The sequence below is a fragment of the Aethalodelphis obliquidens genome, unplaced genomic scaffold, assembly GCF_003676395.1.
Source record: "Aethalodelphis obliquidens isolate GAN/ISIS:26980383/991018 unplaced genomic scaffold, ASM367639v1 scaffold8, whole genome shotgun sequence".
Lineage (NCBI taxonomy): Eukaryota > Metazoa > Chordata > Mammalia > Artiodactyla > Delphinidae > Aethalodelphis > Aethalodelphis obliquidens.
This window is the reverse complement of record NW_020837952.1, coordinates 57851887-57868230: the sequence shown is the minus strand read 5'-3', so window position 1 is coordinate 57868230 and position 16344 is coordinate 57851887. Positions and strand designations below refer to the sequence as shown.

General features: G+C 61.0%; 1 protein-coding gene across 1 annotated transcript; it reads left to right on the top strand.

Moving 5' to 3' along the window:
- Nucleotides 1-7320: 7320 nt before the first annotated feature.
- Nucleotides 7321-13941, top strand: SHISA8 (shisa family member 8). The gene is made up of 4 exons (XM_027107829.1): nucleotides 7321-9141; nucleotides 11811-11944; nucleotides 12720-12866; nucleotides 13243-13941. The coding sequence occupies exons 1-4, from the start codon at nucleotides 8618-8620 to the stop codon at nucleotides 13635-13637; spliced, it is 1200 nt and encodes a 399-aa protein (XP_026963630.1). The 5' UTR covers nucleotides 7321-8617; the 3' UTR covers nucleotides 13638-13941.
- The last annotated feature ends 2403 nt before the right edge of the window (nucleotides 13942-16344 follow it).

Sequence of the window (16344 nt, the reverse complement as noted above, 5' to 3'; positions counted from 1 at the left end):
TTGTGTTGATTCTTTGGTATCTGTATCCTAGGGTCACCCCTGAGCTTGGCCCAATCTGCTAGGACCTATGATGCCATTTTCACCCTGGTGGCAGCTTGCAGAGCCCCAGACTGTAGCCCTCCCTTCCCTTGGGAGGAAGCCCTCTCTTCCCTTGGGAGGAAGTCTACAGCCTCTGGAGCTGGACTGCAGATTCACACTGAAGGCACACTGACAGGCATCTCCATCAGAGACCACCTGGAATCCCAGCTGCCTCCAGGGCACACTGGGCTGTACACAGGGCAGGGCCCAGGACCTGCAAGAGGCTCCTTGTTAGGAGGCCAGGGCAGGCCTCTGGCCTTGAACCAGCTGGACCTGATGTCCCTTGAGTGTCCTTCTCTTTGTGGCCTGTCCTCCTCAAGTGCTTGGGTCACTTGGCCACTCTGTGCCAGCCCCCTATGGTCACCCACCATCCCAGTGGAACTGTTCCTCTGACAGTGGTGCCCCTTGCTCTGGGGCCTGGAGCTGAGACCATCTCTTCCAGTTCTGGACCATCCTGTGCACTCAGTCAGCCGCTGACTTTCCTGCCGATCCTCCTACACAGGGACACAGGGTTAGAACCTCCTGGCCTGGACTCCACCCTGGACAGTGTCCTTGGAATTTGTCACAGCTTAGCACCCTGGGAAGGCACGATGGACTGGGAATCAGCAGATGGGATTCTGAGTACCATTTTGTCCCACTTGTAGGTTCTTGACCATGTTCCTTTTTTTTTTTTTTCCTTTGCCATGCTGCGCAGCTTATGAGATCTTAGTTCCCTGACCAGGGATTGAACCCAGGCCTTCGGCAGTGAGAGCTAGGAGTTCTAACCACTGGACCGCCAGGGAATTCCCATCTTGACCGTGTTCTGTTCCATGCATCAGTTGCTTTCTGCCCATCAAAGCTGCCCAGCAGACACCTGCCTTTCCTGCCCACCCCTTTCCCAGCTCAGAAGATAGTCAGCGGCCAGCAGTAGTTGGAGCCCCAGAACCTGGACTACTACATCTAAGCCTCTTCCTCTCCCTCCCAAACCCATCTCAGATGCCCCCTCCCCGCCCCCAGGCCACCAGGTGGCTGAGGTGAGGTCAGTGTGCGGGCACAGGCAGGAGGGTGGGGAGCAGGCCCAGAACGGGTCCAGCTTTCCACTTCCCTCCATCTCAGGATTCGGGGGGTCTGAGCTGTTCTCGGCCATCCGTCTCACGCCACCTTTTCTACCACAGCCAGGGGGTGGGCCCTGGAGGCGAAACAAGTGGGTGAACACCCCTGGGGTCCAGACACGCAAACCTCTGGCACCACCGTGTCCCCAGTGAACCCCTAGTCCAGTCTCAGTTTCCTTTTCTGAAAAATGGTGGTGGGGGGTTGGACGCAAAGTTGTCCTCGTGGCCTGTGGCCCTCCGAGTAGGACTGGGAAGGCAACGTGGAGGATCCTCACTCCCCCACCCCCATTTTACAGATGGGGAAACTGAGTCTCTTTCCCAGAAGGAGAGTCATTGCTTTAAAAAGGCCTTGACCTTTTTTAAGACCCCTGTTGGTCAAATTGCTTTCCTGAAAATCTGGACCCGTTCATGTCCGTGAGCAGGATGATATGGCGCATTTTGCAGGTAGGGAAGAAGAGGCCCAGAGAGGTGAAGGGATCTGGCCCAAGATACAATAAGCAGCGGTGGAGCTGGGCTCCACCCGGGCGCCTACCTGTCCAGAAGTACCCTGGCCCAGGTGCTCTGCTGGGGAGCAGCAGACTCCAGGCGTTGATCCCAGGCTTTACTCCTTGTTTCTATCACTACTCAAAGATTTCCCTCCCCAGCTGGTCTCTTTCTGCAGTAAGAGGGATCCACGATAGACTGGGAGAGCTGCTTGTTGGGATGGGAACTGAGGGAAGTAGCCCGCCTCCCACTAGCCTGTTTCTGGACAGTTTTTCCTGATGGAGGGTCAGGTGTCCCGGAGGTCCCCAGGGCCCCACGTGGGGGGGGGGGGGGGGGGGGCGGGGTTGGCTGAAGTCTCAGTTCCTCCTGGGGCTTCCTGCAGGCACGTCTCACTTCCTGCCCTGGCAGCCCTAGCTCCCGGCTCAGGCTGGGGGTGGGGAGGCCCAGCTGGTGAGGCCAGGGAGGAAGGACCTGACCCCTAACCTCCCTCTGTCTCGGCAAGGATGGCCCCCTTGCCTTTAGACGCTGCTGCATCTCTTTGGGCCTATCTCCCATATTCAAAACGGAGCCTGAGGACCAACCAGTTGTCCAAGATTAGAGAGGTCATGTGGAAAGTATGGTCTCCACCTCAGAAGTGCCTCTACTTCCTTCCTTCCCTGGAATGAAGACACCTTTCTGCCCAGGGCCCCCAACCCTTAGAAATTCCCTCTGGGAAGTGAGTTTCCCAGTGAGTTTCAGAGCCTGAGGCTCTGGTCTCAGGAGTTACCACTCCCATCGCTCATCTATTTACTGCACCGTTGATCACACCAGATGCCAGCACGCCTGCTTTGTGCCAGGACCATTCTGGTCAGTGCCAGGAGGTCAGCCTCAGACCCTGCCATTAGGTCCTATTCCAGTGGGAGAGACAGAGCGGGACACAATGACAGGACAGGGTCCTGATCCCTGCCAGAGCCAGGGAATGCCCCAAGCGCGGGAGTGACTAATTTTTTTTATATATATATAAATTTATTTATTTATTTATTTATTTTCTTTGGCTGAGTTGGGTCTTCGTTGCTGCACGCAGGCTTTCTCTAGTTGTGGCGAGCAGGGCTACTCTTCCTTGCAGTGCGCGGGCTTCTCATTGCGATGGCTTCTCTTGTTGTGGAGCACGGGCTCTAGGCGCGCAGGCTTCAGTAGTTGTGGCACATGGGCTCAGTAGTTGTGGCTCACGGGCTCTAGAGCGCAGGCTCAGTAGTTGTGGTGCAGGTGCTTAGTTGTTTTGCGTCATGTGGGATGTTCCTGGACCAGGGCTCAAACCCGTGTCCTCTGCAGGGAGATTCTTAACCACTGCGCCACTGGGGAAGTCCCGGGGAGGGTGTGTGTGTGACTCATTTAGCATTTAGAGTGCTTTGGAGAGTAGGAGGTATGCCCTGAGTTCTGTGGAGTTTTCCTGCTGGAACAGAGCAGAGAAAGGGCATTCTTGGCCCAAGGAACTGTGTGCAAAGGTGCAGAGAAGAGGGGGCAGGAGGAGAGGCTGGAGACTTGGGCAGTGTGGCCCCTGAGTGCCAGGTGAGGCTGTCAGAACCTTCCCTGTGGCCATTCTGCCCCCATGGCACACAGGGGCACCCACTTCAGGGAACCCAGTGCTCCTCCAACCCCATCATTTGGTCTCACCCTTTCTGTCACCTCCGAGAAGCCACCAGACCCCTCTGGCCCTTCTCTGGGCACAAGGTGGGAGCTCATTCCCATTTGCTCTATTGTTGGTGGCTCAGGCCAAATTCTCCCTCACCCAGAACGGAAATTTGACCTCTCTCCAATCTGAGCCAGCTCCCCAGCTGCCTGATCCTGACCTGGGGGTGGGGAAGGGGGGGTTGGGGGGTAGGAACCATTGCCCAAGGTCACATGGAGAGTCGAGGAGAGGAGAAGCCAGGAGGACACCCATGCCAGTGTTCCAGCCCATGCTCTTTCCAGGGACTCTGCAGGGGTCCCGGGGCCCAGGGGGCCTCTGAGCATCTCCTCACTCCCCTGAGCTGCAGAGACTCTGAGGACCAGCCCCGGGTGTCCTGCATGGATCTAGGACGGTGCCAGCGACTCCAGGGCAGGTGAAAGTCTATCTCGGCAGCTCCTGCGGTCAGCGAGACCGGTGGCACTTCAGAAGGCGGGGCTGTGGGACGGAGTGGGTGGGGCCAGGGCTAGAGGCGCGGCGAGGGCGGGGTCAAGAGAGGTGGGGCTGAGGAACCCCGAGCCTCCAGGTAACAGGAAAGGGGCGGGGTCAGGAGCATGTAGAAGGGGTGGGTTCAAGGCCCACCGCAGGGAAAAAGGGAGGCCACGGATAAGCGGAGGCTACCAACTGTAGCCTCTCTAAACTCTGGACCACCGCGCTCACGCGGGGTCCCCATCCTCAAGCGAGGCCCGAGGACCGCGGCCCGAGCCAGGAGGGGTCCAAATGCAGGGCATGGCCCCGACTCTGGGGAGAGGTGGCCTCCCCCACTCCGTCCCCCGCCCTCCGGCTCCGGGCTCGGAGCTGACCTCGGAGGTGTGTCCCAGGAATGGGCAGGCTAGTGGGTCAGGGAGCACCTGTCCCGGGTGGAGGCGCTGTACGGCCTCTGCCGAGCACCGTCCTCTCTGGGTCTGTTCCCGTGCTATGGTCTTGGTGGGCAGCTCCGGATTTGCATCTTCACTGGGTGATGCGGAATTAAGAAGGGAAGCTGAGCTCCAGTTCCCAGCACCACCACCCCGAACCCCCGCTCCCTCGCAACCTCAGGAGCCCGGGGGTACCCTCCCTCCCACAGGCAGCTGGAGCCTGAGTCACGAGCCGCCTCTCATGGAGACAAAGGAGCCTCAGGCCCTCCCCTCCAGACCCCGCTCCCGGTACTGGCTTCGCATCTGCACTAGCAGGGAGTACGTAGTCCCCTAGAATCTCTGCTTCTTGCGTAACCCTCCACCGTGGACAAAACGAAAGCAGGGTGGGCTTGGGAATGAGGCCTTTGAGGCTTGTGGACGACACCCACAGTGGCCATCACCATCTTCTCAGCACCGCTGTGGCGGGGGCTCCCAAAAGGCTGCATGTTCCTGGATGTTTTTCATCCAGGGACCCATTGGCTTCTTCCTGCAGCCCTGCCAAAGAGGAGCTAGCAGCCCATCTTGCAGATGAGAAAACTGAGGCCTAGAAAGGTCGACTGGTCTTACTAGAGCAGGAATTCTAACCCACAATAGTCTGGTTCCAAAATGAAGAATAAACAGGAGCTCTCAGTGTGAGGGGCTGGAAAGGCCTTCCAGGAAGAAACAACCTGTTGGAAGGCCTGGGGGCTTCTGGAGGAGCTGTCGTGTCAGGCGTTAGTCAGGCACTGGGTGTGCTGCTACTGGGGGTAGGAACACCTGCCTGGCCTCTGGGCTGGGGTCCTCCAGCTGCTCTCTCTGTTTGTACTAAACTGGCCAGAAGGTAGGTTTGGGGCTCACAGGGCAGGTTCCAGGCCATACCCCAGCCCTTCCAGGCTGTGTGCCGGTCACAGCAAGTCATTTCTTCTCCCTGGGTCTTGGGTTTCTCTCTAGGAGGGCTGGGCAGACTGGTGACCTACCACCTAAAATCAGGACATTGAGGCCCAGGACAGGTTTTCCTTAATGTCCACAACCTCTCCTCTCAGGACCCTGAGCCAGAGCTGGACACCAGGCGAGAACTCAACAGTGAGGGAAGAACACATATGCAGAGGCATATCCACACTGACACACACATGTGCGGGGAAGGCTCTCATAGCTGTGCCAGCACCAGACATGCACACTCTCACTCACATTCGTGAGCACACTCAGACACCTGCACACTCCAGCTTTCGGAGCTGGGGGTGGGGCGGGTTCCCTTCATGAACAGAGACACGGCTCCTCTGCCCGCCACATGGGGCTCACTGCAGATGCCAGGGGTTATTTTAAGCCTGGATCAATGGATGATTTTTGGTGACACAGGCTTGGGGACGGCGGGCAGTGGAGATGAGGGGCTGGTGCTCTGGTGCCTTGCTTTGGAGAGAGACCCCAGGGTCCAGGGAGGGCAGCCTGGGCAAAGGGATCCCCCCTTAGCTGGACTGCTCCCTCTCTAGATCCCCTTGCCCAGCACATGGCTGGGCACCTGGGGCACAGTGTCAGCTGAATGAATGGCCAGACCCCAGGGCTCAGCCAGTTAGCTGTGGTCTGTCTTTGCATTTGCCCTCTCCTGCTTCCCCCACTGCAAGGCTATGTGTTCACATGGAGAGGGCATGGAGCGCCTGGCACAGACCTGGTAGACGTGGGCATCTGTTGTTCCTGGCTGACCACTGAACAAGACTGAGATGGGGACGATGGATGTGGGGAGGAGTTGGAGGTTGGACATCAATCCCTTGGGGGCACAGTGGAGGGGGCAGCTGAAAGCCAGCTCCTTCATTGGATAAATGGATATATATATATATCTCCTGACTGCAGTCAACTTGGGGTGGAAGCTGAGCAGAGCACCCAATGATGCCAGGACAGTGGGGGCAAGAGAGGGGCCCAGGGAGGAAAGCATTGGAAGACTTGTTCTGGGCCCAGTAGGGTGATCCTACCTGGGAAGAAGCCACAGTCCCAGGGGGCAGCGACAAGCCTCTTTAAACCTAGTGCCCAGCAATAGGGTGGGAAAGTGGGGAGAAGCAGTCACCTTCCAAGACCCAGTAACACAGAGGACTGCTTGGCAGCGTGTGACGGGGGCACTGATACAGACTGGACAGTTTGTGCCGTGGTTCCCATGTCTAGGAACACCAGCTAAGGGAGCAGAAAAGGATGCACCAGAAAATACAGTTATAATATATAAATAAACAGAATAATAATCTGAAAGTTTGACAGCAAAAAGCAAACTAAAAACCAGTTACAAAACAGTATGTAAAGCCTCAGTTGTCCCTGGTGATGGGATTAAGGCAATTTCATTTTATCCCTTTGCTCATCTAGTTTCTTTTTTCTCTAAAATGGTAATAAAGTCTTTTAATGGGGTAGGGTCTTCCGGGCTGGGCGTGTTTGTGGGGGGAGGGGGGAGGAGCAGGCTGTCTCTGGCCAGGGCACAAGGAATCACCCTGATGGGGGAGGGCATTATAGGGAGGTCACCTGCCTTCCCGTTTTAGCCCTGAAATTAGCCTGTCAGCCCCTCATCTCATCAGCAGAAAACCTGATCCTCCTTTAAATGTAAATCCTTCTCCCTCTTCCTCCCTCCACCTCCTCCATTTTTATAAGCTGATCCCAGTTGCTGAGTGAAGAGAGGATGCAAGGGGGAGCAGGAAGGGCCCTAGGAGCCCAAATTCTTTATCTGAAACTAGAGACTAGAGTCATTTCATTCATTCAGCAAATACGGCAGAGGCCTGCCCTGTGTGGGAACATCGGGGAAGTGGTCCATGCAGCCCTTGCCCTCCTGACGCTCCCATCTAGACAGTGGGAGGCCCCGTATTGATCCCTGACCCCAGAACGGGCAGTTTTTGATGTTAAAATGAGAAACAGGCAGAGAAAAGCAAAGCACCTGGGATCGGGTCATATTCTCCAATTAAAACTAACTTCAAAAACACAGCCGAGGGCTTCCCTGGTGGCGCAGTGGTTGAGAGTCCGCCTGCCGATTCAGGGGACACGGGTTTGTGCCCCGGTCCGGGAAGATCCCACATGCCGCGGAGCGGCTGGGCCCGTGAGCCATGGCCGCTGGGCCTGTGCGTCCGGAGCCTGTGCTCCGCAACGGGAGAGGCCACAACGGTGAGAGGCCCGCGTACCGCAAAATAAAAAAAAATAAAAATAAAAAAAACACAGCCGAGTAGTGCTCCGAGTAGGTTCCATACCTGCCCTTCACCCTCTTCCCCCGGGCTTGAGAAAGGACCTGAGCATCCTGTGGGGACCAGGGCAAAGGATCTGCCCATGGCTCTGCCCCCAGGCGACGCCCTGCTGTCCTCATACAAGGCAGGGGCTAAACCAATCTCCTCCCTTTCACACCTGGGGTGGCGGAGAGATCCCAGGAGGGCGCCGACCAGGCCAGGTCCATCGCCCATAGGCGTGGGGTCACCCCAGGACCCCAGCCCGGTGACTGAGAAGTTCTTGGACCAGGGTGTGCGCCCCGGGGTTAAAGCTCCTCCCTAGGTGGCGCGGAGGGGACCCATACTTGGCCCTCTGCTGCGGCTCTGCTGGGAGTTTCCTTCCCACTTAACATTCCCTGCCTCAAGTCACACCTGTCTCGATCGGAACCGATGGAGGAGACGGGAAGGAAGGCGGGTGGGCAGCAGCGACTCTCTGGGGCTGCTGGGTCCCTTCAGTCCCCGCACCTGTGAACCGAAGCGCTCCCGCGGCGGGCGTAATGTCCGAAGTAACAGTTCCGAGAGCCTTGAGCTGAACCTTCTGGAGCGCCAGTTCCGGGGAATGTTTGGGGGAGGCCTTCGGGGGGTCCCTGGTGGGGCACCCAGGCTGTGCGGGCCCTGCCGCGCCCCCTCCCTCCCGTCGCCTCGACCGCGTTCCTCCCTCGGCTCTGCTTCCCTCCCGCCTGCCCCCCTTCCCCCCGCTGTCTCCCTCCCCCGCCCGCCCGAGGCCGCGCGGAGCCGGAGCCGCCGCCAGAGCGCGGGCAGCGCGGAGCGGGCGGCGGGAAGGCAGCCGTGTCCGGCGGCCCGCCGCCCCCGCTAGGCCCCAGACCCGCACACCCGCCGGGCCGGGGAGAGGCCGGGACCGAGCGCAGGCGAGGACCCGCCGCCCTGCCCGGGAGGAGTCCCAGGGCGCGGACTGGCTGCCTCGGGTCCGAGGTGAGGCTCGGCGCAGGACGCGCCCGCCGGAGGCGCGGCCCCGCGAGCCCACCCGGGTCTGGGGTCCTCTCAGGAGGCTGACGACCGAGGAGGTATCCGCCGGGAGCCAGCGCTAGGACGGCAGGGCGGGCTTGATCCCTGCGGGCGCGGGCGAGCGGGCCCGGAGCGCGGCGGGAGGGAGCCGCGGCGCGCCGCCATGCGCCGGGTGCTGTAGCCGAAGGCGCGGGCCCGATGGAGCGGGCCTGGGCGCAGGGGCTGCGCGGAGGCCGCGGCCCGCCGGCGCTCGGTCTCGCGCTCGGGCTGGCTCTGCTGCTGGCGCGGCCGCCGTCGGGCAGCGCGGGGTCCCCCGAGGCGCAGGAGCCGGCGGCGCCCGGCACGGCGGCCCCGGCCGGGGGCGACCGCTGCCGCGGCTACTACGACGTGATGGGGCAGTGGGACCCGCCCTTCAACTGCAGCTCGGGCGCCTACAACTTCTGCTGCGGCACGTGCGGCTACCGCTTCTGCTGCCACGACGGACCGCGGCGCCTTGACCAGAGCCGCTGCTCCAACTACGACACGCCGGCCTGGGTTCAGACTGGCCGGCCTCCCGCGCGTGCCCGCGACGCCACGGTGCCCCGGGACCCGGGCCGCGAACGCAGCCACACGGTCGTCTACGCGGTGTGCGGCGTCGCCGCCCTGTTCGTGCTGGCCGGCATCGGGGCGCGCCTGGGCCTGGAGAGGGCGCACATACCGCGCGCGCGGCGCACCGTGACCAGGTGAGAGCGCGCCGGCCGGGGCCGGGGTTCGGGATCCCCTCCCAGCCCAGGGACGGGTGGCCTGCCAGGTGGGCGCCCCCTCGCGATCCCTCATCCTTCCCGCCCTTCTCCGAAACTCTGGTCCTCTCAGCAGCCCCCTCCTCCAGGTTTTCCCTCCCTGCTCTGTCTCCAGGTCTCTCTCGCCCCCCACCCCCACTTCACGGAGGGAGACAGCTGATACCGCTCTGTCTCCCCTAGACCTTCCGGCGGGAGCTGGGTGCTGGGCCGCCTTCCCCCGAGGCTCCCGCCTCCTCCGGAGTGGGCGGGGAAGGCAGGTCGCTCGACCGAGGGCACAAGATCCGCGCCTAGGGGAGGGGACCTGGGGCCCCCGAGCCCCACTAGCGCAGGGTGGAGGCGTGGGTCCCCGTGGAAGGGACACTTTCTATAGCTCTCTTGGCTCTCTCCCCACTTTTCCCTCCCTCCTCCCCTCCCACCCCGCATAGTTGTGACTCAGGCCTGACCTTATTTCCCTAGGATTTTTAAAAGGCCTCCCCACTCACCCCACTCAGTGCCCCCAGGCAGGGTCAGGGTATCCCCCTGTGTAGAAGCGGACCTGAAGTGTGTATGTGGCGGGGTACAGATTCGTTTTTGGTGAGGCCTGGACAGGTGTTAGCTGAGTTCTGAGTTTCATGTGACGTGGGGGCCACAGGACCCAGGTTCTCTTCCTCAGCTGGGATGGGGCTCTGGGATTCTGTGTCCTGACCCTGGAAGCCTCACCTGCCCCCGACACACTCACGCCCCCCCCTGCCCCCGACACACTCACATGCCCCCAGCCACCCCCATCCTGGGCCCTGCACCCTCCTCACTTGCTCACCCAGGTCCCCGCTCCCTTGGCTGTGTGGGCTGCTGACATGTGTAAGACAGTCAGGCTGGTACTTAGAAGTGACAGTGGAGAGAGGCCCCCATGCCTGGGTGGGCTAGGTGTGGACGCTTCCCCACTCCTAGACCTCAAGGGCAAGAGGGCTTCCTTGGCACTTCACGGCATCCCTTGTCCCCCAGACCACTTAGGCCACCAGCTCCCAGACAGCTGTAGGGCAGAGCTGGGCCTGGAACCCTGGCCTCAGCTACTGTGCTGCATCCGTGATGTGCAATGTGGTGGCTCTCAGCCTGGGTCCTGGATGCTTCAGAAGCACGGCCTGGGCTTCCTGAGCTTGGAGCCTCATGCTGGGGGAGGGGGAGAGGACAGGGCCTGTTCTTGACCAGAGTGGGGCAGCAGGAACTGAGGGCCATGATGGTGTAGAGGGGGTGGCTGGGGCAGCCTAGTGACTCGTTCACTGGAACCCACTTCATCCTCAGGGGACCGGGAAACAATTCTAGTAATGCTTCAGGAAGAGCTGGACCACCCCTGATGTGCTGTGTGGCCCGGGCCAGTGCCTTCCTCTCTCTGGGCTTTAGGGTCCTGTGTGCCCTGACTCCTGCTTCTTATCTGGGGAGACCTGGAGCCTAACTTGAGTTCGTGTGTGGCTATGCTCTGAACCCCTGCCCTCCCCTCAAGTCTCACCCTTAATTCTGCCGTGTTGAGGTTGGTGGTCAGGGAAGGCTTCTCAGAGGGTTTGGTGAGGAGTCGGAGTCTGTCTTTGGAGAAAGTTTTTGCAAAGGTTCAGAGGCATGAAAATTGCTCAGGTGTTTGGGAGGGCTGGTTGGTGACTGCTTGCTCGGAGATGAGACCACAGGTGTGGGCAGCTGAGGAGTGGGCAGGGCATGAAGGTCAACTCAGGCAGGCACTAGGAGACTTTCAGACCCTGCCACATTGCAGCCAAACTGCGCCCACCCCAGGTGTCCCACCTCCAGTGTGCTTCTTCATGAATCAGTCATTTGAGGCCCCAGCTCCAGGAGGGAGAGACCAAGCTAGGAGAAAATCATGGGTTCCGTGCTCTGAAGGCAGCTGGGCTGAAGGCTGGGTCTGGCTGTCTGTGGGGAAGGCTCAGTCGGATTCCGTCACAGCTGGGTGGGGGCTGGGTGTCCTGGTAGCCAGGGAGGCGGCTGCCCAAGGTCACACAGCCTTTGGTGCGGGGCTGCCACTGCAGGATCTCCTGGTTCCTCCTTCCCCTCATTTGTCTGTCCTCCGTGCTTGTGCTGGCAGCTCTGTCCCAGAACCCAGCAGAAGCCCCTGCTGCAGGAGGGGCGTTAGGTAGGCAGGTAGAAAAGGCTTCCTGGTAGAGGAAGGGTTTTGGTGGGGTTTGAAGAATGAGTAGGAGTTTTCCCGGAGGAGATGGAGGAAAGTAACTGATGCCAGAGGGAATGGCACAAACAAAGTCCAAGAGCCTGATACACTCACAGAGCTTGTGTTGGGAGAGGAGGCTCAACATGGAGGGTCTGGGGGAGTGGACTCCAGAAAGGGGAGGAGGGGAGCCTTTGGAAAATAAGGTGGCCCTGGTTACACGTGACCCCATTGGTTTCCTGACCTACTCTGAGAACTGGCCATGTGGAGGCTACAGGTCGTGCCTGGGAGGGGAAACTGGATGTATGAGGTCAATCACAGGAGAGAAGGGGTGCCAGAGGGGTTGAAAGAGCTGCCCAGGGCCACACAGTGAGAAGCGATGGCTGGGGCTGGCCTTTGATAGACCAGACCTGGCTGATGGGGAAGCAGGAGGCATGGAGGGCTGCTTGTCACCACTCTTTCCCCACAGGACACTGACAGAACTTCTGAAGCAGCCTGGCCCCCAGGAGCCACTGCCTCCACCTCTGGACCCACCTCTGGGTAGTTGTGTCCAGGTGCAGATGGGCGATGGCCTCCCCCGGGGCTCCCTCCACAGGAGCACAGGTGAGTAGACTAGCGGGAGGGTGTTTGCTGATCTACAGCACAGAGCCGCCCTTGTCTGAGGAGGGCCTGGGAGCAGGGGAAGGGGTGTGCTGAGGCTGTGAGCTGTTTCCCAAATAGAAGTGAGCCGCCTGCCTCTGCAGGTGTGTGAGTGGGCAGTGGGCAAGCTAGTCAGCTCCTCTTGTTGGCCAGGGTCCCTCGACGGGTCCTGCAACGTCCAGCCTCAGGGACTCTGTGAGGAAGGTTCTAGATTCGGGGATCCCCAGCTCAGGCTCTGGGGTCTGCCTGGTTCTAGGCTCTGGCTCAGTGCCCTGGGGTCCGACTGGCCCACGGCTGTGGCCTCCTGTGGGCCTCTTCCTTCAGGCTGGTGCCTCCCTCTTGGACTCCTGCTGGTGAAGCAGGCTTGACAGCACCTCCCCTCCCCCCAGTATGGGTTCCAATCCTCAAATATTCTCTTCATCTCTGGGAGAAGCAGGTCCTGGGCCTCAGTGCCAGGCTCAAACGTTACGTGCTGGCAAGTCTTTTGTTAGATGAGCACCGGCTCAGGGCTGGCCACTGTTACTCACATTATTCTGAGCCAGGCCCTGTCCTAGGCACTGGAGAGTCTGTCTTCAAGAGTCAGGTTCTGCTCTCAGGCTCCAAGGCGTAAGTTCATAAGTCATCTCACAAGCTCTCATTGAATCGTAGCTGGGGAGTGGGCTGCGAAGAGGTGGTAGTGCAGGGGCAGGGTGACCTCCGGTCAGCGGGCCGAGTCTCATCTCCTCCCTCCCCCATCCAGACAAGAAACGCCCCATCAACGTGCCCCTGGCTTCGGCGACAGCGGGGCCCCCGCGCGCCCCGCGGCTGCAGGGCGGCGGCAGCCTGACGAGGCAGCCGGACTACGCCAAGTACGCCACCCTAAAGGCAGCCGCGCTCAAGGCCGCAGGTGAGTGGCCAGGTTTGTGCCCGGAGCGCCGGGCCCACCGCACCCGGGGTGTCCAAGCTCCAAGACTGCAGGGCTCGGGGTCCCAGTTCGAGTTCTAAAGTTCCCAGCTTCCGCATCGCGCCTACGCCAATCGGCTGCCACGCCTCGGCCGTACCCCCCCCCCCCACCCCGATCAGGCCGCCTGTCTGGGACGCCGTCGCCGAATCCGGAGCCGCGGGCCTAGGAAGCCCTAGTCTCCAGCGGCCTTTTCCCGTCCTACCCCCTCCCCGGTGGGGCTGAGACCCAGGCCCCTGCGGACTGTCCCAGCCGGGAGGCTCTGAGGCCCCGCCCCCGGAGCCTGACCACGCCCGCGACCCACGCCCATCTGTCCCCGCAGAGGCCTCCCCGCGGGACTTCTACCAGCGTTTTCCCGCGACTGAAGCTGCCCCGCCGACCCTCCCGGCGCGATCCCGGAGGCCCCCCGAGGACTTGCCTGCACTTCTCGACGCCTGCCCCTGGGCCCCGCCGGGCTACGTGCCCCCCGCCGGCCCCACCCCATCGGGCCACTACAAGGCCTGGACGGCTGGCCGCCCGGCCCAGCCCGCCCCCCGCGGCCACCTGGCGGCTCATGCCTCCTCAGCGCCCCGGAGGCCCGGCGACGCACCCCGGCGCCAGTTCAGCGTGGAGAAGCTGCCCGAGGCCTTCAGCCCGCAGCCCCCTGGCCTTTATGGCCGCGCCAGCCGCGGACCCAGGCACCTGAGCACCAACAGCAAAGCCGAGGTCACCGTGTGAAGAAGAGGCCGCTCGTTCTGAGGCACTGCACTGCCAGGAGCCCTCTTCTGCCTGGGGGACTCGCCATGGGCTTGATCGGGGGGCCCAGGCTACCGGAAGGAGGGGTGCTGGCCATGAAGGCCAGCCCTTCTCCCTGCCCACTGGACTAGGAGCCTCGGAGCCTGCAGGGCTCCTGGGCCCACTTGGGTAAAGCCAGTGGTTCTGTCCTAGGGGCCTTAGGGCCCGGGTTCCTTGTGTAAATAAACCCTTTTCTGTGACTCCCAACCCTGAGAATAAAGGAGCCCCAGCTTGGCTCTGCGAGGCACTGATGGCGGAGGCACTGGTCATTGACGGGACAGACGGCAGTGCCGGCAGAGGGCACAGCATGTGCAAGAGCAGAGGACTGCTCCTGAAAGCTGGTGGGCAAAGGTTCTGGGAGCCAGGGAGAAGTAGCCGGAGAGGGTGGTCAGGGCTGAATGCCAGACTTAATGTCCACACCAGTAGGAGCCACGGGAGAGGGCGCAGTTAGGCCCCAGCCATCTTGAGGCTGGGCACAGGGGAGAGGGCTGGTGGACTCCCGAGGGTCCATGCCCCTTAATGGAGGTGAGCCCCTTCCAGCCGGTCACCTGCTCTACAGCTTGAGTTGGCTGAGCCTCATTGACATTTTCTGGCCCTGGGCCGGCCCCTGGGCTGTTGGCCACTTGGCCAGTCTGGCCCAGGGCCACCCCCCTGATGACTGTGGGCTGTGGGCCGAGTAGACAGCTGGTACTCAGGATGGGGGAGCCTCTTCCTGGTGGCTGCTCTGGGGGAAAACAGGGATGGGGATGCTGGACCCAGAGCCTTGGCAGTGCCCCCACCAGGGTGCTTACCCCACTCATGCTTGGCACTGCCAGCTCTCCCACTTCCTGCCAGGCAGGCTCCCAGCACCTGGCCATGGCCCAGGGCATTGCCAACAGCCTGCGTCCATCAGGTTCGTCTGTGCCAGGCACTGATGGGGAGCTTGAGGGCTGGGTTATGTGTGTGACCCCATTGTGTGACCTCAACAAAGTTTCCCTCGTGTGTATCCTAGGCACACGGTATACTGTTTTAATAACAGTGGCCACCATTTGCTGCTATTTCTTCCATTTAATCCTCACAAAAGCCCAATGGGTGTGTGGCTTTTCAGAAGAGGAAACTGAGATCCTGAGACCTAAGTAACTTGCCAAGGTCACCCAACTGACTCCAGTTTAGGACTCTTCCGTATTCTGCAACCACTGTGAATCTGGTGGTGGGATGGCAGCAGCAGTCGGTGTGGGGGAAGAGGGAAGGTTGTGTGTTGGCAGAGGGGCCCTTGCTCCCAGGGTACAGGGAGTCTCAGGCCTTCTTCCTGCTGGCTGGGCTGCCCTGAGGCCCCCAAACCCACCAGCTCTTCACCCATAGGAGGGTCCACCTTGCTGTTTCTTCCATCGGTTGAGGAAATCAAGGCCCAGAAGCCTGCGGGCAGAACAGAGCCCAAAGCCCATGTTCATGCCTGCAGTGAGGACGCCCATGGCTTACAGGGAAGGCAGCCCTCACACCCTCAACCCAGGATGGGGTTGTCCCCGGGACTCTCCTGCAGCCGTACAGATACGGCTGGGGGAGGGGGTGGGTGCTGAGCCATGGATCCTGCAGAGACTCACAAAAGGACTGGGTTCCTGGGCACGTATCAGCCACCCATGGCCACCCACCCTGGTGACATAGGCCCTGGCTAGGCTATGCTGGGAGGTGGGCGTGACCTCTTGGTTCATTCTCAGTCCCAAGGGCCCTGGATCTACATCCCAGGGGACCAGGCCTCCACTGAAAACGCTGCTGTAATAACTGTGGACAAGGACCAGCTACAGCTGCCAGCCCTGCCCCGGGGGACGGTGTGGTCTGCTGTGACTGCCCTTCAGAGAACGGAGTGGCTTCGGGAGCTGAAGGGACTTGGCCCATTTCTCAGCCAGGCCAGGTCATGGACCATGCACTTCAGCCCCCAGGCGTATCCTGATGTGGCACTGCTGACCCCACCTCCCCACAGGGCCCAGCACTCCCCCATCCCAGCCCTCCTTGGGGTCCGGCCCCTCACCAGCCTCACTAGGCCATCACCATAAACTGGCACTTCACGTGTGCTGTGTCGCTCAAACTGGCCAACAGCCTATGGGGACTTCGTCAAACGCAGGGACTGTCAGCCCCATTCTGCACACATGGAAGTGGAAGCTGAGGTGATGCGTGCGCCCCACCCCCACCCCCCACCCCCATGCAAGGGGACCCAGCTGGCAAGTACAGGAGCTGGACTTGGATGTGACTTGCAGGCCACATCCTCAGAAGCTCACTGCCTCCCGGGAGACGGGGAAACCAAGGTGTGGCCCACCCAATAGGGGAGAGGTTCCTCTCTGAGGGGTGAACACAGAAGGGCTTAGCATCCCAAATCCCAAAAAACCCTGCTGTCCCCTAAACAGCCAGCTCTGTGTCCGGCATACAGTGACCTCTGACCCCAGCAACACCAATACCCCTTTTATCCCAGGTTTGTCCCAGCCCTGGAGTGTGAGCCAGGCAGCCAGCATTGGGAGGAAGGGGCCAGGTGCATGGGCAGACAAGGAAGGTCCATCAGATTGAAGCCCCCTGGGGCCTCTCAGCAGAGAGGGAATGGCTATCCTCAGTTCTGACCCACTGGAGGCCGAGCCATGCAGTCACCACAGCGGTCGTGCCACAGACCCTCACACGCCTCACG